General features: G+C 43.8%; 1 protein-coding gene across 6 annotated transcripts in view; it reads left to right on the plus strand.

Moving 5' to 3' along the window:
* The window catches only part of Znf827 (zinc finger protein 827), a 163,722-nt gene that overhangs the window by 101,049 nt on the left and 41,969 nt on the right, over positions 1-20,704 (plus strand). For all 6 annotated transcript variants that reach the window (XM_076864511.2, XM_076864510.2, XM_076864514.2 and 3 more), the window contains one exon: positions 4,621-4,724. In XM_076864511.2, coding sequence (XP_076720626.1) covers positions 4,621-4,724 — 104 coding nt within the window. The remainder of the gene's footprint in view (positions 1-4,620; positions 4,725-20,704) is intronic.

Raw genomic sequence — 20,704 nt, forward strand, 5'->3', positions numbered from 1 at the left:
ATCCATTCAGCAAGCGCATGCTACAGGGCAGGCTCCCAGTTCACTTCTCCATCCCTTTCGCCCTCCTGCAAAGCAGTGCTGGTCTGCACAGCTAAAAGGTTACTATAGTGCTGTGTGCACGGCCCTAGTGCCACCACGGACTTCATATTGGTGCTAAAGTGGCGGTTTATAAATACCTAATGGCCTCAATACCCTGCCTTTTTCAACCAGGGTTAGGAGAGTTCAGCTTGCCCTCAAAAGCAGTGGGCACAGATCATGGGGACTGTTCAAAATTGCAAACTGGCCAGGCCCGTGGGTTGCAGAAGTTTTACAAAATGGGGGCATATATTATTTTAGAGAGAACTAGTGACTAAAATTGTTTTCTCTTGCTCTGTTTCTCAACTGCAAATGACTGCCTTCAACTTCCTAGGCTCCTACATCCCTCATCCCTCCTGCCTCTGTTCCTTCCTTTTGCTTTATCCATTCCAAGAAGGATTCACAGACCCATATTGTCCAGAATTCCCTCGGTACTAAGAGACCACACAAGACCTCTTGGCCAGGAAAGCCAACCTACCCTGATACAAATCCTGGCTTAGCTCAGGGGCAAGAGCAACTTCGTAATTTCTCTGTGCCTAAGTCTCTTCATCAGTAAAATAGGGGTAATAATAATGGTAGCTACCACCCCCCCCCATTGGGTTCTTGTGAGGATTAATTTAAGTCCAACACACACACACACAACACTTTAAAAAACAATGCTTCGTACTTAGTGTTAGTTGCTACTGTTGATTGAGCATGTGCTATTGTACTAAGAACTATAACACTAAAGACCTCATTGAATGCTCACAGTGCCCTTATAATTTCTGAACCTCTTTTTCCAATGATGAAATTGACACTGGCAAGGTTATTGACTTGAGAAAGTTCATTTAGCTAAGTGGCCAATAAGAATCTCAAACTCAGTCAAATCCTTCTGATTCAAAACTGCTAGCCCACTGCGCTCCTCACCTCCCTGTACAAATGCAGAGCATGTCCATGGCATGTTGGACCTGACACTGATGCTCTGTTAACCTGTTATATAAGACCTTATGCTGCCTTGATTTCTAGAAGCTTCTTCATTCTCAGCCCCCATAAAGGAGTGCTGCTGCGTCTGTGCATTTGTGCATTCGGAACCCTCCCTCCTGCAGGAGAAGAATTCTTTGCCATACAGGGTGAAGTGGCCTCCAGGGTAGAAAATTATTTGGAAAGTTGTTTCATTCAGTCACTATCTCCCTCCCAACTCAGTTTCTTCCAAGTAGCTCAGCAGTAACAGGATTGGGTCCTCACGTGGATGTGAATGCACCCTATGGAAGATGCAGAGCTTACCTGTGGCCACCGCGTAGCGAAACCCAGAAAGCTGTCCCCTGTGTGTAACATGGCAGCCTCTTCACTCTTTCTAGACTTGGTTTTCAACGTGCCCGTCATCTTTACCTGCCTTCTCTTCTAAGCTCTCCCCGGCTTCTGCAGGGGCCACTGCTGGCTTGCAGCAATGGCCACCAGCATCGCTGTGTTCCCTGTGGACTGCTGCTTTGTCTTCTGCAAGTCCCCCAGTCCTCACTGCCACACAGAGCATCCTGAAGCCAGAGTCCTTACTTGAGATGCTGCAGTTCTTGCTCTACTGTTGGGACAAAGCCACAGTCCCTGCCCTGGGGTCCAGCCTCAGCTCCTCACTGGGCTTTCTTCCCCCCCCCCACCCGTGCAGACTGGCTGTAACCTCATGTGGTGCCTGAGCATGTTCCCCAGCTCCTTGAAAGCCCAACAGCCTTATTCTCTATTTTTCTCAGTGGGCTCCTGCAGAAGACCCTTGCTGGCCTCCCCGTCCGGGCTAGCCCTGTGGTGCACTGTGCCCTCTCCTGCACAGCTGAGGCCACCTGTGCACATCCCATTTATGGGTGGGTTGGTCTTCCAGCTCCCTGAGATCCCCAGCCATAGCCAGCTGCTGACCCTACTGTTCCCAGGGCCTGGAGTGTCATAGGCACTCGCTGAGCAGTTACTGTAAAACCGAGGGCAGCCACTGTAACAACTGTAGTCATTACTGTAAAAATGAAGCTGGTGCCATGTTTCTCAGTGGCACTGCTTATTTCTAGGCACCCTTTTTGGAGATGGCTCTTGGCCCTCTTGGTGTTCCCAAAGGGGAGTCAGCATTTCAGAACTAAAGGTCCATGAGCTCCCCTGAACCTGCAGACTCCAGGCAGTTTCTACAGCCAGAGTCACTATCGTGCAAAAGGCTGGTGCCTGACCTTCTCCCTGTACCCCTGCAGTGTTTCCCATGTGGCCTGGAAACTCAGACACCAGGGTGTCACTGTCACCTAGTTTATGAGCTTCAGAGCGAATCCTGTTGGAATTGAGCAGGGTTGCACTAGGTTCAACTGGCAATCTCCCGTTCTCCTTAGAAGGTCTTGATCCTTAGCAAGATTTTTAATGGAAGGATTGAAAATTAGCCGAATCCCCCAGCACCTAACCAACTCTTCAAAATCAGAGTGGCCTTTCCTCCATTAATTTTGTAATGGCCTTAATACAAAGGGAACTTTACCCTTTTACTTAACTTCTGTGGAAAAGTTGATTCATTTATGCTCCCCTTTGGGCTATAGAGAGAATCAAGTTAAAACAATATAGTCCCCATTTATTGAGCACTCACTGTTTGCCAGACACTATGCAAAGTACCTTCCATGTACCCTCCCTAATCCTCCAGTTCCTATGTGAGATGCTCATACATTATCATTCCATTTTGTAGACAAGATGAAGGCTCAGAGAAGTAATTTGACAAATGTCACACAGCTCCTAAGTGCATGCCTACTCTCCAGTGCATGCACTTAGCCACCATGGTTTGCTGCTTCATCTTTCAAAGTGTTTCTATAGCTTGTAATTTACAAGGTATTTGGTATAAAATTACAAATCTACCCTTCCCCTTCTCCCCACCCCTAGCCTATAGCCAGTTTTTGTCATTCACTTGTTTGTTTTTGTGGCACAGGGATTGAACTCAAGTGCACTGTACCCTTGAACCACATCCCCAGCTTTTTTTTTTTTTTTTTTTTTTTTGAGACAGGGTCTCACTAAGTTCCCCAGAGAGGTCTTGCCATCCTCCTGCCTCAGCTTTCTGAGTAGCTGGGATTACAGGTGTGCACCACTATGCCCGACTAGCCGGTTCAGTTTTCTAGTCTATTTAAATTGTCGTGTGTTTATGATATAAATCAAAAGCATGCCAGGCACAGTTGCATTAAATCTAGCCTAACAGTCACGTGAAAACTCTATGATCTATCAATGTATGTTTTACTTTAAAAAAAAAAGTCTTTCAATTTCATCTTAATAATCCCCTTTTAACATTCAATAATAGTGATCACAGCCTCCTGCCACGTTTTGAAAAGCCCTAGGCGTGTGCTCTCTGGCGTCCGTTTCTTCCTCCAAGTTGAGGTTTGCAGGGGGCGGATCCTTAATGCGGCGTTTCCCCGCCTACTTGGAAGGTTCAGCCAATCAGACGCCCTGTGGACCTTGCGGGTGGGGCTTGAGAAGGAGCCGCGGCCCTCCCGCCGCACTGGCTTCTCCGTGGCTCCAGTTCTGGCTCCGCCTTCCCCTGAGCAGGTTCCTCCTGCCTCTGCCATTCACCAGGTGACCCCGGTCCCACGGCTTCGTTGACCCCCTCCTTTTGGCGCCCTAACCTCACGGTGGGGTGGCTTTCTGCTCTTCCCGTCCCAGGGATGGGTTTCTGCCTGACTGAGGACCTTCCACCGCCTGGACACCTGGTTCTCCCGGTTCAGTTTTCTCGGGTGTACAAAGGGCTCTCGGTTTTCCAGGTTGCACGCTGGTGGATGCTGCCATATTCTCACTTGGGATTGCCATACTTTTTTTTTTTTTTTTTTTTTTTTTTACTGTTTATTTTAGAGAGATGGAAGGTGGACCCCATGACTGGGTTAGAACCCCTTCATTAGCAGCATCCAAACCTTTGCCTTCGCTGTGGCTGTGGTACGGGGGAAAGCCCTGGCTGGAGTCTGGTGCTCTGCTTCTGAGTCCAGCTGGTGCAGCAGGAGCTCAGGGTTGCTCCGCTGCTCTCAGGGTTCACTCCTGCAGCCTAAACCCAGTTCCTGGTTATGGTTGCAGTTGCAGTTTCTGTGGCGACCAGAGGCCCTCAGGGTCAGATGACAGATTTTGGGTGAACCAGGACTGGCAATTCCCTCTCCACAATGGAGGAAAAAGAAAGAAAGAAAGAAGGAAAAAAAAAAAAAAACAGATATAAGGCCTTTCTGATTCTGACCCAGGCAGTTGGTCTTTATTTGGGCAAACCATATGTGAGAAACCATTGAGCAAGAGTAAAATGATCACTTGGTTGCCCCCTCAATGGGTGCAACAGTGTTTCAAAGGTGATGATTAATCTGTGTATCCTAAATAAAGCCAATAGGCAGAATGGACAGATGGCACTTGCCTTTCTCTGTCTTAAATACAATATCATCATATTTGAACATTATTTGAACATTATTTAAAACAATACCTTGTGCAGAATTTTGTGTGTGTGTATATATATTTGGGTCCAGATGCTCTGAGTGTCTTAAATAACTTAAATTTACTGAAATAACCTTAATTTACTAAACCTCACTCCTCCTCCCCCACCCCCAGCCCTTTCTTTTCAGAAGACACATTTAGACAATCACCATTCACCTCCAATTCAAAAGATCTGCTGCCCAGTGAGTCTGTGCTTCACGGAAGAATATCCGCTCCAGGTATGGAACCAGAATTGACTTTGTTCTTCTGTTGGTTGCTTAAGGACAGCTTTTCTGAAATGTGTGAATTTTCAGATATTTGAGCTAATGTGTTCTAGTTGTTTCCATGAAGGGAAGTTTTTGAAAAGAACATGAAACACCATTTAAACAGCCACAAATATTTATTAAAAACAAGATGTGGACGGTGATGACCTCTTCATCTTTGCTTTAAGAAGTGATTGTTCTTACTTGTTGGTATTTTGTCCATACATTGAATTTCTTTTTCTTTAAAATAGTAAAGTATAAACTGAAAATAATTTGTCTTACATGCTGTCAGCATGTCGGGCAAGCAACAAGATAGGGAAGGACTATGGTAAGAACATTAGTCCCCACTGTGGCTAGTTGTGACCCTGGCAGGGTGTGGGCCTCCACCGAGACCACTTTGGTTTCCATAGAAGCAACATAGCTGATCAAGAAAATCTTCACCACCCAGATTGCATCTCTCTTCCAAGACATGTATCTACATGTATCCATCCAAAGCTCTTGTTTGCTTTTTCAGCCATCAGTATTCACTTCTTACCCATTCTTCCTCTTTCATTTCTCCTCTCCAGAGTTTAAAAAAAAAAAAAAAAAAGTGGCACTGTCCTTTTATCTGCAGCATGGCCACCCCTTAGGGCTCATGTGTGTGCTCTCAGGGTTATTATGAAATGAGAACATGGGAGAACCATTCACTGGAGTCTGCACCCCCTCCCCACTTCCCACCCCAGTCTCCATCACCAGCCTAGCAGCCAGGAACTTCCCAGCTGTCACTCCATCCAGCTGCTGACAGAATCTCAGAAGCATTGGCGAAGGGTGGAAGAGGATCCTTGTCCAGGAGAACAAAGTGGGAGACCAAGGATATATGGGTTAGGAAGAGCTCACCGTGGGGTTGTTGGCTCCAGTAATCCCTCAAGATAAAATTCAGGTGTTTTCCATCTCCCCAAGGAGACTCATATCATAGGGCACTGGAGGATTGATTAATTTGAGGTGTGCAGAGTCAGGTAACTTATATCTTCTAAATGTAGGCTTGGGGTACCATAGGTCAGTGGAAATGTTTGGACATACATTGAGGTATTGTCATGGGGGATCCATCTCTTCTCATCAGCATGCATCTAGCCAGGTCCAGGTACCTGCATGTTCTTTAGGCCTGACAGGCACAACTTTTCAATTCAACCTCCAGAAATAACATGCTTACACAAGAGCACATTACATAATAATAGCTAGTTCCAGAGGTGGAAAGAAATTCCACTTAGTTTATGTCTTCCTTCACAAACAGGACTCTTAGAACTACTGTTTACTTCCCACGGTGTCATTTTGAATAGCTATCTCCCTGGTCCCGAAATTATTGCCCTGCTGTTAAGTTGATGGATTGTGACTTTCTAATGTCAAAATAACTGCCTAGGAATTGCCTGTTAGAGTGCTGTGACCCATTCGGCCAGCATCCCATGATGTATGTACGAGCCCGAGCCCTGCGTCGCTTGCGTAGTGTTTGGCTTGGCTGTGTTTAAAGAAGGGCTTATTGGTCAAGTTCAGAAGAGTGATACTAGTAAATGTTCAACTGTGTGTAGAGGTTTTGTTTTTTTTGTTTTTTTTTATAGACTTAGGTTACACATTAGATAAACTCACACTTAAATGTTTAACTCTTATTTGGCTGGGGGTGGGAAGGGAGGAGGTCAGCATAACTGGGATTTTTAAAAATGTAAATCCACCCTACTAAGGATAATCCATCCTTCTCGAGCAAAGCCTTCTTTAGGCAGAAGACAACCCAAATTACTACACATCTACATTTTGCTAAAATAAGCAACGGAATGGGGAGTTTTGTTTCCTAATAGCAAGGTGAAAATGCTTTAGAAATAGAGCTGGAATTGGAAAATTTGTAAATGCTAGGGCAACCTTATGATCATGAAATTCTCATAATCTGAACACAGTCTGGTAAGGAAAGCCTCAGTAATTTGGTCTAACTGTGGAGAAGACCAATGTGAATTAACCAAAATCTGCAATATGGAGACTTTTAAAGAAAAACGTATTATTTAAAGTCTGGACAGTATAAATGACCACGGTGAACCTACTACAGCTCCTTAATCCTGTAACACAATTCTGAAGTGAAAAAAATTTAAAAAAAAGAAAAAAAACCTTTTTGAATAAACTATTCTGTGACCAAACAGAATGGAAAGCTATTTATATATTGCAACAAGGGAGAAATTCATACGTTTTGTTGGAGAAATATCAACATCCTTGATGAATGCTGCTCCAGTGCTGTTTGGATGCAACCTAAAATACGTTGGATGTACTGTATCATCATCCTGAAATCAGAGAAACTGTGAATCCAGAAATACATCTGGCCCTAAGGGGTCTCAGGTAGATATTGTGGACCTACATTTATCCATTACTCTGCTAAATCCAATGCTGGGAACAGGGAACTTGAAGCTACAGAGTTGAGAATCTCAGAGTCCTGGGGTAAAAAGAGTCAGGAACACTTACAGAAAAATTTGGAAGACCATTGGAGCAGCAGATGGCTGAATGTTGGAGGGTGTGGTAAGAGGGGCCCAGTGAGAGTCTTCTAGTCCTAGGGTAGCATCATCAGTGAGGGCTGGGCTACAGAGGAGGAGGAGGGGGACAGGAAGTGGACAGGCCAAGTCACCTGGTTTAGGAGACTGCTCAGCTTTGCCGTAAGAGGGGTGAACCAGGGCATGACAGTAGCTGTGCAGAAATGAAGAAGCCAGAAAGGAGACCACCAGGTAGATAATTTGTTGTTAGTATATAAATGAAAGCCATGGGATCCTTAGAAATCTTCTCCCAGCTAGTTTAAACATTGCCATTAAAATATTATTTCTACTCTTTATTTACTTAGCAAACCTCTTCTTTCTACAGAAAATGCAAAGATAAATGTCAGCCCAGAGAATGATCTTAGGTTTCCAATTGGTAGAGACCATAAGTAATGAGGCTTACTGTGCCTGTGCCAGGCTAAGAAATCCCCTAGAAATCCCCGGCAAATGCTGCAAACACACAGCATTATTTCAACAATGTATCTTGGATAGCGGTATATACTGCTGTAGTCTGGATTTGAAATGTACCCTCCTTCCCCAGAGGCTCATGTGTTAGAGCCTTGCTCCTCAGCATGGCACTGTTGGGGCGGGGGGGGGGGGGGGGGGCGCTTTAAGAGGTGAGGCCTAGTGGAAGGAAGTTAGATCATTGGGAACTTGCTCTTAAAGAGAATATTGGGACCCCTCTCTCTGTCTCTCTCTCTCCCCACCTCTCTCTCTCTCTCTCTCTCTCTCTCTCTCTCTCTCCCTCCCTCCCTCCCTCCCTCTCCTTCCTGGCATCCATGAGGTGAACAGGCCCTTCTGCCACGACGTACCAAACTTTCTCAGGCCCAAAGCAAATGGACCGAAGCCTCTGAAACTGTGAGCTTTTCCTAGCAATGGAAGGCTGACTAACCTGCTCATGGGATGGAATTCTCTTCCAGGTACCTTCCAAGTAAAGCCAGGGGGCAGGCAGGCGGGGGAAGTACCAAAGGCGAGAATCATTTCAGGTGGAAAAAGTCTGAGCCTGAGGGATCCCTGGTAGAGTCAGGTTTTGGGACCGGGTTTCAGCCTGATGGAGAAAGAGGGATGCAGCCAGAGGAAGAGCAGAGTAGGATAAGGGTGGTAGAACCGTGCACTGCGAAGAAATCCAGAATAGCACAGTTAACTAGGCATTTGCCTTCGGCAGATGGTATCCGAAACTCACAGCTGCCACCGAAGCTGAGAAACAGAATAAACACAGAGCTTCACGGTGTCCTGGCCACGGTTGCGGCCAGTATTTCTAGACTGACTTTCCTAAGAGCCACAGAATGGTCAGGAGGCCAGACCTAACATGGTCACTTGTCTTAGTGGTGATATCAGGAGTGTGTGTGTGTGTGTGTGTGTGTGTGTGTGTTTTGCTGCGGATTGTGGAACTCAGGGCCTCACACATCCCAGGCAAGCGCTCTACCACTGGGCTACACTACCAACCCCCAAATCCTTATTAAACTGACAAGGTAACAACCACTGTCACCTTCTGCTAGAGAGATGAGGGGGCAAAACACCCTTCATCCCATGAATGGATTATTGAGTGCACCCTGGGCGGTGGTGTTGCTGGTGGCAATTTTGCAAAGGAAATAAGAGCTTTCCTGTTGTCAGTGAGAGAAATTAGTGACCGTGTATAATTTAATGTACTTTGTTTAATTTATAGTGGTCTCACTTGTACAAGATTTACCTTAATAGAAGAAAGCTTCTGAAGTCAGGTGTTTTCAGGGCACCTGGGGCTGTCCTGTATTAAAAATAGACCCATTAGAGTTGCCTCTACAGCTATGTATGTTTTGCCATTACCTTTGAATAAAGACGGGTTATTAAGGTAACCATATAAGAGCACTTTCCTTACAGCTTCTTGAAGCTTCAATTCTGCATTATTATGATTTTGAAGTCACAGTATGTTTGCTCTGTATTAAGCCAAAAAACAAAAATACAACCAGAGTGGGTGTGAAGGGAAAAGTGGGTCTCCATGGGATTCTTTCATGGTGTTGGGAGCCGCTGGTGCTTCTGTTTGTTATTTCAGATGGAGCCTGAAGTTTAGACGATGGGAAACAAATCAGCAATTATATTTGTAAATCTATACCCCCATTCTTTTCTAACTTGCCTTAAAAAAAATCCTTTTGTTATTATTTATATCCTACTACTAATAATAAGAACATTAGCACCCCTTCAAAAACAAGCTTATTTGGGTAGGCAGAGGGGAAAGGGGTTCCTTTCAGGATTAGGTTTGCCATATCGGGATTTGGTGTTAAATCAAAAAACGAGTTTAGAATTGTCTGCCTTGTTCCCAGGCTGATTCATGATCCATTTTCCTCTCTCTGCTCTGCCCATCGATCTAATCCAAGTAGCACCATGTCATATACTTTTCTGAAATCTAAATAAATGATGCTTTGCATTTTAGTACCACCTGCAAGAACCCTCAGCCGGCTGTGGCCAAATAGAAAAGACCTTTTTAAGACAGTTGGTTTGAATGATAAGGCTTAATGTGCATGTGTCACTTTCCTGCATATTGAGACTTCCCAGCACCAAGAGACAGAGACAGACACAGAGATACAAAACCATCCCAGATTTCAGCACAGTGTTCTCTTCAATCCTTTCTCAAATACAGCAGATTCTTTTTAAATTCAGACTGAGTCGTAGGTAAACAATAGAACATCGGGTGCTGGTGTGTATCTTTTCACTTCCATTCCTTTTGGATGACACAGATTCATTCTGTGTCGGTCATCAAGGATCTACTGAGTTGTCAGGCTCAGGACCCTGTTATCGCATTTACTTCTGGAAACAACTCAATGAGACACGGGAATTATCCAGTTTACAGATGACTAAATGGAGACTCGGATGATTTAATAACTTGTTCCAAGTCATCGAGTTGGCAAGTGGCAGCGCAGGAATTCAAGCCCAGGAGTGCACAGTGCATTTTCTCTCTCTCTCTGCCCCACTGTGCCGCCTACTAAGCCAGATGATGTGTCACCAGCCAGTGAACAGAAGGGCACCCACCCTGGCATTTACCCACATGCATCCATAGCACCTGGCATTTTAATGACTAGGGATGGCCTGCCTTCCTTAAGTTAGGAAGAGAAAGTAGTCTTTAAGTAAGATATTTGGAAGAATTTACATGATAAGTATTTACTGTTTCTTACTATATTCTGATTCCATTTCTGTCTTTTCTCTCTTCCTTTAATGCCTTGTAATGTCATAATTGCTTGAAATATTTCTCTCACTTTGAACTTTAGTAGATTTTTTTTTTTTCTGTGATGGGGCTTGAACCCAGTGGCACTTTACCACTAAGTTACATCCCCAGCCCTTTTTCTTTTTTATGTAGAGACAGGGTTTCACAAAGTTGCTCAGGCTGACCTCAAGTTTATGATCCTCCTACTTCGGCCTCCTGAGTTGATGGGATTACAGGTGTGTGCCTGCCATGCACCTGGCAAGACCTCCAGAGATTTTAATGCTTCACCTGATTCATAAAAATGGTTTTTACAAAGTTGCATTATAATATCTGGTTAAATAAATAAAATGCAACATGCTGAACTCATTGGTGATTTGGTCATCAATGCAGAAGAGAAAGTTCTAGACTGGGATTTGGAGAATGTGGGTTTAGTCCTAACCCACTTTCCAGTAGAAGGGGATTAGGTCTCCAAGCTCCTTCCACATCCCCTCTATTTCAAGAGCCTGCCATCTGCCATGGCAGGATAACTTCATCTCCACTTTCCTTTTGGTCTTTTTAGGGTCCTGTTTGCGATAGGGGAAAATCAGAGTCTAATTTAGGGGATTCACTTCTAACCTTCTGCTGCCTGCTCTGAGAGCTAGGGAAAGGACAAGTCCCCCTAAGTCTTCCTCCAGAGACACAGTGCTGGGCAGGGGTAGTGGCTGGGAGCAGCACAGGCATGGCTTCTAGGTAGCTACATGTTCTGCTTCTTTTTCTGGCTGCCGAGGACATGTATAGATAATTTTTTTTGGAGATTCATTGAGCTGGGTACTTAATGACACTATTTCTGCATTTGTCAAGGCCACTTGGCTTATTTACAAATAAGTGTGTCTAGATGGCCTGGTGATTACCTCCTGACCATGATGGGGTGCACAAGAGCTTCCGACCACAGATTTCAGTTATACAACCTGCGGTTTGCAGGAGAATTTCTATTTGTGGCACAGGTGGGTGGCCCTGAACTGAGGACACTCAGGTGGGTATATCCACTTTCTGTTGTGTTTCAAATCTGAAAACTCTTCCACACTGCCTGTAGGCTTCCTTAAGATACAGTCTGTGCAGTTGTTGGCTAGAGAGAACGTTTTACAGTTATGGCTTCTCCTGATGCAGGTAATATTATTTGGGGTTAAAAATCATGTGTTCCAAGTAGTTCCATCTGTGCCTCACCAAAGGGCTTTGTCTTAGTGTAGATATTTTCCAAAGTAAAGTAGTTGACTTTATTGAGCTCTGTTTGTAGAGAAAGGTCTTTCAAAAGGTACTGTCACCTTTATGTCCGAGTTAGCCCTTCTCAAAACTTTAACTAATTAAAGTAGTTAAATTGTTGGTCTGTACCGGTTATTGTAATAAAAATTAGTATCCAGTTTAGATGCCTCACCTGGGGTATCTAGAAAAATCCAAAATGATAGAGGGGGAAAAAGAAGTGATTGTTTGGGAGGCCCTTTGACCCCTTCCCATCAGGCACATGAGTTGAGTCACTTGATATCAAAGACAGGCCTCAGTGGTCTTGTACAGGTACTTGGTAGGAAATGGTCCAAAAGCCCTTTTAAAAATCCAGTTTGAGGACTATATTTCCCAGGCCAGGTGACCCCTACGGCTGTGGCCACCTTGGCTTGATCTCATATCTTCCTCTGAACGAGCAAATACATAGATGCTCACATAATATATTCCAAATGCCGTTGATTGGGCCTCAGCAGTGCCTATGGTTGTGTTTTTACTTTTGCAAGAATATTTAGACACCTTGAGAATGAGTCGTGCTATAAAAGGCCAAATTCCTGGGTATGTGTAACAGGTGATGGAGAGTATTTGTTTGAAAATTGCAACGGACTGACCCCAGCTTCAGTTTGGGACTGGCTTAATTCAATCCACAAGGCCTTTTCTCTACATACACTATGTTCTTCCATTCCTTTGCTATCAAAAATACATATTCTCATTTCATGCAATTTTTTCCTTGTGTCATTTCTTCTCAGGGTAGTGACTGCCCTCTGGTAACCAGGGTAGAGGGAAAAAAAAAAAACAGAAAAGTCATTTCATTCACAAACTGGTCTATCTGTTTTCATTCAGACAAATCCATTCTGTATTCCCATATGTAGGCCAGACAGGTGCCCCTGTGTGAGAAAGAAAGATACCCCCACATCACACCATGTTCTTTTTTGGATAGAGAGCTAATGAAATGACGGTCCTCGTGCTCCCTCATTTAGTGAGTTGCTAAGAAAAGCTTAGCAATACTTAGCTTTTCTGAGTTGATCATTCAGAAATCAAAGACCTTAACCAGAAGAGCCAGAGGGTGGTCATTCTTGGTGCTTGTGTAATATTGGGTTCCACTCGCCGTCCCCGGGTGTTCTGCTGAGACCCCTCACACAGAGGTCCCTGGAGCTCCTTTGAAGTCAGCAGGTCCCCCGCCGAACTCATCATTTCTCCAACCTGTCACTCTCCACAGACCTCCTCCCCAAAAGGGACTCACGAATGAATGCAGACCTTCCCCTTCCGTTTTTCTTAGTTGATAACGTCATCGTTGCCCACCACAGCTGAACCCTAAGTTCAGACTCCATTTGTCTGGGTTCCCCCAGACGCAGATTGTGAGACGAAGGCTTGAGTGCACTTAGGTTTCTTAGGAAGTGAGACCAGGAAGCACTAACTAGGCCTAGGGACACAAGCCAGGGAAACAAGACGGTCCATCAAGTGGACATTAGGCAACAGGTTACCAGCATGACAACCGGAGGTGAATTTCCCCGTGCTGTAGTTTGGATCTTGAATGTTCCCAAAGGCCCATGAATGAAGGCTCGGTCGCCAGCCTGTGGGGCTGTTAGGAGGTGAACCTTTATAAGGAGAACCTTTAGTGGGAGAAATTTAGGTCATTAGGGACAGGCCCTGTGTTTCTCCCTTTGCTTCCGGCCACCATGATGTCATGGCTTCCTCTGCCACGCACTCCCACCATGGAGTACTGCCTTAGCACAGGTTCAGAGGCAGCGGAGCCAAGTGACCATGAACTGAAACCTCCTGAACTGTGAACTGAAATAAACCTTTTCTCCTTGTAAGTTGATTTTCTCTAGTGTTTTGTCATAGTGACAGAAAGCTGACGAGGGAACTATGGGTAGGAATGTAGGATGCGCACTTGGGAGTTTCCTACCTGACAGATGAGAGGGCTGGGATATTTATACAGTCACTGGTTAAAGCTACTCCCAAGAGAGTGAATTCCCCCACAGCCTGCTCTGCCACACAGGCTAAGTCTCCAATAGCCCTTGGAAAGTCTATGTAGGTGCTAGGAGTGGGAAGTGAGGTATGGAAGCATGAAGGCAAGGAAGTAACTGGAGAGGGCTGTCAGGGCTATTGTGCCACCATCTTTTGTCATTGCCTCTTCTTTGCCCTCCACTTCCATGCCATGACCACGGCCTCCTACATCGATGTGTCTCCTAGATCTTTCTGAGTGTGTTCTTTTCAGTCAGTCCCACTGCCAACACTTTTATTCAAGTCTGCATCGCTGGTTCTCACTGTAACAACTGCCCCTGGCTGTTCTCCCTGCCCCAGTGTCAACCCCTCTGATCCCTTCTCTCCATCCTGCAACCAGACTCTTCTTTCCAGAAGGCAGGTCTCATGGTGTCATCCCTGGTGCCTTCCCATGTCTCCACGATAAGCTCTGGTCTTTGCATGCACATGCACCTTGTCCCCAAATGCAACTTTTTAAAAAAAAATCAGTCGTCTCTGCTTTCTTTGGAAGCCATTTTCTAGAATCTCAGAGCTGTAGCAGGTGGCACTTGCAGTTTCTTGTTTTCTCGTCAGCCTTCTGGCTTAGGTACAAGCCTTTTGTTGAGCATAAACTTTCTTGTTGGCCATTATCTCAGAAGCTTGCCCCCCAAATAGTTGCTCAACAGATCTCGGGTGAAAGAAAGTATGTTGTTGAAAGACGTGTTGTTTGTAGAACTGTAGTCTAAATGTTTTTAAGAGATTTCCTGAGACTTCGATTATAACACACATCTGTCTCTTGCTGCAAACCAAAAGGGATTCCTTTACAAATACAGCTGGTCCCTCTAACCAGTGGGCACGTTCCCACTGTCACCAAGTGACCCCTCTTACCATAAGATGGTTTGCTGTGGCAGGAGAGAGACTGCAGGCTACCGTGTGTCCACTTTTTCAACTGAGATTCAGCACTATTCTGCCATCCCCCAAAGGAGCAGGAGCAAGGAGGTACAAGAAGACTTTAGGGGTGTGATGTGGAACCAAGGCACCAACCTGCAGCCCCAGCTACGTGGGAGGCTGAGGCAGGAGGATCACTTGAGCGTAGGAATTCAGAGCCAGCCTGGGCAACAAAGAGAGACCTTGTCTTAAAACAAAATAAAACCAAATTTAATGTGAAAACCCAATGCTGATGAAAATCTAGCACTGATTTTGAGGTAATCAGGTAGTAATAAATTTCCAGTCATAAAATTCCCTGTCATTGAGTTATATGTTGAAGTTTAGGATTAATTAAAATTATTATTTTTTATTTTTTTAATTGTTGATAGATCTTTATTTGTTTATATGTGGTACTGAGGATCAAACCCAGTGCCTCTCATATGCCAGGCAAGTGTGCTACCGATGAGCCCCAGCCCAAGACCCAAATTAGAATTATATCATGTAGAATTTTTTTTCCATCTTTGATCTAACAGGTGTTTTTCAAGAACGCTGTTATTAAAGGAGTTGTTTTTTATTTGTTTGTTTGTTTGTTTTTGAGGTACTGGGAACTGACCCAGAGGCTCTCAAGCTCTGCAGCCCTTTGTATTTTTTTATTTTGAGCCAGGGTCTTGCTAAGTTACCCAGGGTGGCCTTGAACTTGTGATCCTCCTGCCTCAGACAACCCAGCAGCTGGGATCAAGAGTGTGTACCACCACGCCCAGAAAAATAAGCTTCTATTTTTAATGGAAATTATGTAATTGAAGGACAGTTTTATATTTTGACCAAATAGTGCAGCAGTTCACATAGGAGTCTCCCCATCGACATAGTAGAAACCATGTGAGAGAGATCTGAATGTCTGGGATACTGCAGCCACCCGTGAGATGGGAATATGGTTTTTTTTTTTCTTTCAAGTTATTAAAAAAAAAAAAAAAAAAGTATGCATGACACTTTCCTCTTGCTTGGGAAATACATCCCGCATGTTGTGTTCTGGCACTTTCCCAGTTGTCTCTGACACAGGAAGAGAGAAACAGTTTTCTCCAGCCGCTAGGCTATCCGCCTCCCTAGTCTGGAAATGAGTGCAGAGGGGGCTAGGGAGGCCAGGGCCACCTGCACAGCCCTTCCTGCCTGTGGCTGCCTACCCTCAAATGCCTCTTCATCCTCTCCTATCCCAATCTTCTCCTCCCTGTAAGCCATTTGGGGCTTCCATAAGGGAAGAATTATGTTAAATACTCTAACTTATGTTAAATCCTGAGTGGAACGCATTCTCTAAGTTACAGAGCAGTGAAACGCTCTGTGTTACTTTGTGAACTAGTTGATGGGCCATGCTGTTAGTTCAACCTGTTGATTGACTTGAGCAAATACTTCTAAAGTAGGTGCTTTGCAGCATAAAGACCTGAAGACAAACTGAATAAGTGGGTAAGGGACTGGTGAAATAAAGCATGCAGCATTCCATGGGAAAGCCCATAGCCACTAAAAAAGGAAGGAAGAGGATAGGCAAGAACTCATTTGAAAAGACGTCTAAGACATAGAAAAAACTGGCTGCAGACAATAGGTGTGTGACATGATGACATGATCCCATTGTATTTAAAGAGGCAGTACCTTTTATGCACACGCAACATGCTTGTACATGCACAGATCATCTCTTGACCGGTAACCTGACGGTGAGCTCCACTGAAGAACAGAAGGCAGAAGGGTGTAAATGAGAGATGTCCTTCTGTTTTCAGTTTACGCTTTTCCGTTTAATTCACATTACTTTTGTAATTTTTAAAGGTTAAGAAGAGTAAAATGGAAAACTCTCGTGTTCAAATCTTTTTTTTTTTTTTTTGAGAATATTTCTGGCATTTAGAGAGATAATTTGGAGCCATAGTGAACAATCTCTCAAGTGAACTACTCAAAAATATAGAGAAGGCAGTAATTCTTAGCTTTTTTCCTTCAGTGAGCTCCCCTAATTAAAAGCCAAAGTTACATGAGTTTTTCTTAGAGTTCATGAGAATATAAATCAGGTTACACATCCCAATGAATTTGTAAAAATGTGAGCACAAGGGGAAAAGGATCAGAAGGGAGAAAATGTAGAAATGTTGACTTTACTCAGTTTAGTTTCAAGTGCTTGTTACTTAGATTTTATGGAGTTTCATTTTATAATAATCATATGTTACTTTTATAATCAGAAAATGTCAATAAGTTCCTTCAATTCTGAACAAAGGAGTAACCGTCTTGGATATTCTCATGCTAAATGCCTGACACCAAATCCCTCTGGACATTTCTGTCTTCCAACTCTGCCTGCAGCTTGGGACAAGGTCAACTTGGGCGGAACCATATTTAAATATGACAGAAGAAATACGGTAGACCTAGATGCCAGCAAAAGTGAATGGAGGTGTTTTGAGCCAGAAGAGATGGCAGTGTTGGGGCCGGCTGCAATGGCACATGCCTGACATTCCAGTGGCTTGGAAGGCTGAGGCAGGAGGATCGGATCACAAGTTCAAAGCCAGCCTCAGCAACTTAGCAACTTAGCAAGACCCTGTCTCTAAGTAAAATATAAAAAAGGTCTGTGGTTGTAGCTCAGTGATTAAACACCCTTGGATTCAATCCCTAGTAGAGAGAGAGAGAGAGAGAGAGAGAGAGAGAGAGATATGACAGTGTTGGAGATAAAAACTCAAGGGGATCATCTTTGGAACGTAGAACGGATCCTAAGATATCAAAGTGCTTGTGACTTAGGAGTGCTGGTCTGACGGCCTGTGGGTTGGCGCCTGCCCAGCTCACGATCTTCTCCTCTTAAGACGTGCAGGCTCTGGTACCTTTTCCCACCGGGGGCTCTCCAGTCACAATGACTCATCCAGCTGCCGAGTCTGGTTTCCCGCCCTGAGTATCCAGGGATGACTCACTGCCATCAGCCACGTCTTTTAACTTCAATGGAATTAGGCTGGGGGTCTTTCAGTTGAAAGAGTCATGAATGGGTGGGTCCCAGCAAAGAGGCAAGAGGCGGTGAGGTTATCTGTGAAGTCAGCTGTAGGATGGGGATGGGATGGAGGCCAGGAAACGGGATAATTAGAGAGTGGGAGAGCTCTGGGATGGAATGATTTACAAAAAAAAAAAAAAAAGATTTAAGTTCAAACCCTGGCTGCCGGTCTCCACAGCGTGGAGGCAGGAATCGATTGGTGACGTGGATTTTAGGTAACCATTTTGTGGCAAGATGACTCAGGCCAATTATTTTTTGCTCACTAATTCTGCGTGTACTATATAGGCAGTTGCCAGGGGAAAAAAAAAACAGAGGAAAAGTTTTCTGGGGAGAGGGGGGGACGAGTAAAGAGAAGAAAAAGAAAAAAGAAATGTGTACCCTTACAAATGCTTTTAACGTGTAGGCATGCTTTCGGTATGTGAGAGTTATTTTGGACACTATTTTTGGTCAAATTGTTTTTCATTTTTATGAAAAATGTTAATTTTTAAAGCACTTCGGTCTATCTCCCAACTGTTACTTTTATCACTCGAAAATGTGGTATTTTAAAAATACCATCACTGGTGTCATACTAAGACTTGCTTTGGATTACACGCCTTTCATAGTAATTAATTTTTTTTTTTTTTTTGAGAAAAGACATTTAGACATGAAAAAAAAAAATGAAGGTTCACCAACATGTTCCTAGCAGTTGTCTTTGTGTGATGATGTGAATTTTGGTTGTGGGTTTTTTTGTTTTGTTTTGTTTTTTGTTTGGTTTGGTTTTCTTCACTCGTCTTTTTTTTCTTCTATAATGAGCATGAAACAATTTTTATAAAGAAAAATTGAACTTTTTTAGAGGGAGTAAGATGTTAGGGAATGGAACAAACAAGATTAATGATGTTTTGAATTATAGGTCATAAATACCATAACAATTATGGTCACATACAGGATGGGTCTTTGTTGGAGGCTCTGAACATCTTGTGTAACAGTGAACACATTTTGGTAGTAATTTCAGAAAATTTTAAGGCTATGCATGATCTAAGTTGTTAACAAAGAGCTTTGAAATCCTCATGAAGTATAAATATGACCAAAGTCACTTAATAGCTCCTTTCAGTTTGGGGATTTACTAAACTCAGGCAAGGAATGATTGATGTTTGATGATGGTCGCTTCTTTTTAACCTTCTGCAGAAAATTAATTAATTAAGTTTTATCTCAGGGCACCAGCTACCATAAAGGAACTGCACAGTTACATCAAGAAGCATAGCAAATGTTCAGATTTCTGTTGCATCTATTTCATTCCCTAGCGTGAGAGGTCGCTTAGTGAAGGCATCACACTGGCTGCAGACGGGTTCATTGACTTTCCCCGGGGATTATTGTTGTTCTTCTCCATCAGTGGCAGAGGATATGGAGATGTTATGGAGTTGGGATTAAATATGGAAGGCTCTGAGTATCTTTAAGTATTTGGTGAGCGGTGTGAGAGGCTTGTGAGGTGTATGTACCACTGAGTGAAAAGATGGCCACTCATTGCACACATACTTCTTGACCTGCTCTTGTATGCCAGGTTCTTTTTAGGTCCTAAGAAACAGCAGTGAACATTCAAAAGGCCCTGTCTTTATGAGGTTTACACCCTAGAGGGGGCGCAGACAGTAAACAGGTATTATATAAATATATATCTATGATATACTGACCTTGTTCTTAGTCCATTTTCTGTTGCTGTAACAAAACACTTGAGAATGGGTAATGTATAAAGAGTAGAAATTTATTTGGCTCACAGTTCTGGAGGCTAGAGCATGGCACCAGCATCTGCTTGGCATCTGCCAAGGTTCTTCTTGATGGATCACAACATGCCAGGGGGCAGCACATGGTGAGATGGGTGGAGCTTTCAGTGTGGCTCTCTTTTCCTCTTCTTCTAAAGCCACTAATGCCATTAGGGGGGGCCCACCCTCATGACATCATTTAATTCTAATTACCTCCCAAAGGCCCTACCTTCATATATGAATGAATTTGGGGATTAAGTTTCCAACAAATGAACTTTCAGGGGACACATTCATCCCATAGCAAACATCATGGAAGAAAAAAGAAAAGCAATGTAGAAGAGGGGGTTTGTGAAGGGGCCAAGGTGGGTGGTCAGTGAGACTCCCCAGGAAGGTGCAGTTCAAGCAGCTGCCGAAAGCTGGTGTGGGGGCAAGACCAGGGAAGAGTGCTCTGGTGAAGAGGGTGGCCCGTCACCCAGGGGCCCTGAGGTGGGGTGAGCCTTCAAATACTTCTCTCATTTTATTTTCCTTATTGTTAAGTTATAAAAGAGGGATTCTGTTTTATTATGTTTGGTTGAAATTCTGGATTTTTTTTCTTAATCAGTTAAAAATGACTAGATATTTACTTGTAGAAAAAAAAGACTACAAAACTCATCCTAATAACAACAACAAAAAAAGGCCCCGAAAGTTGTAGAACTTGGAATCAGGATGTTTTTTCAAAATGACAAATTCATTATCTAGAATTTCTTCTAGAGAAGGGAATGCCTTCATTAGAAAGATGAATTTAGCTTCACACAAGAATCGCTCCAGCATTATTTATAAAGAGCTATGTCAGAGAACCATGAATTCACCAATAAAACTGCAAATTACTCTAACAGATGCTTACAAAACGTGCCTAGAGGCTATTGTGCATGTGGGTTTTGCCAGCACTGCCACTGAAGAGGGGATTTATAGTCCTAAAACCACTAATGATGGCGTTTTCTAAATGTTATACCAAATTATATTGTGGAAGACAACAACATCCATTATTTACAATGGAATTCTTAAATATTTGTTATGTGCATCCAGTACTGACAGTCAGAAGGACCCGTTTACGCTAGTACAAAATACGTATTTTGGAAGGAAGCCTTTGCCTTTTCTAGACTCCTGGAAGTAGGACCTAATATGGAGCTTCTTTGCCTCCCCTACTCAGAAAAAGCCCCTAAGTACAAAACTATGCAAAGCCTGGTCACTAAGGAGATGATCCCCACCCCCAGAGGGCCCAGTTCAAGACAGCCTCACCGCCACAGATCCCCCTTTCCACCCACCTCTCACCATCTTTAGATGCTGGAATACCCTTAAAAATATTTTAGTTGTCATCCCTGATATCT

Source organism: Callospermophilus lateralis, chromosome 8 (genome assembly GCF_048772815.1).
Source record: "Callospermophilus lateralis isolate mCalLat2 chromosome 8, mCalLat2.hap1, whole genome shotgun sequence".
Classification (NCBI taxonomy): Eukaryota; Metazoa; Chordata; class Mammalia; order Rodentia; family Sciuridae; genus Callospermophilus; species Callospermophilus lateralis.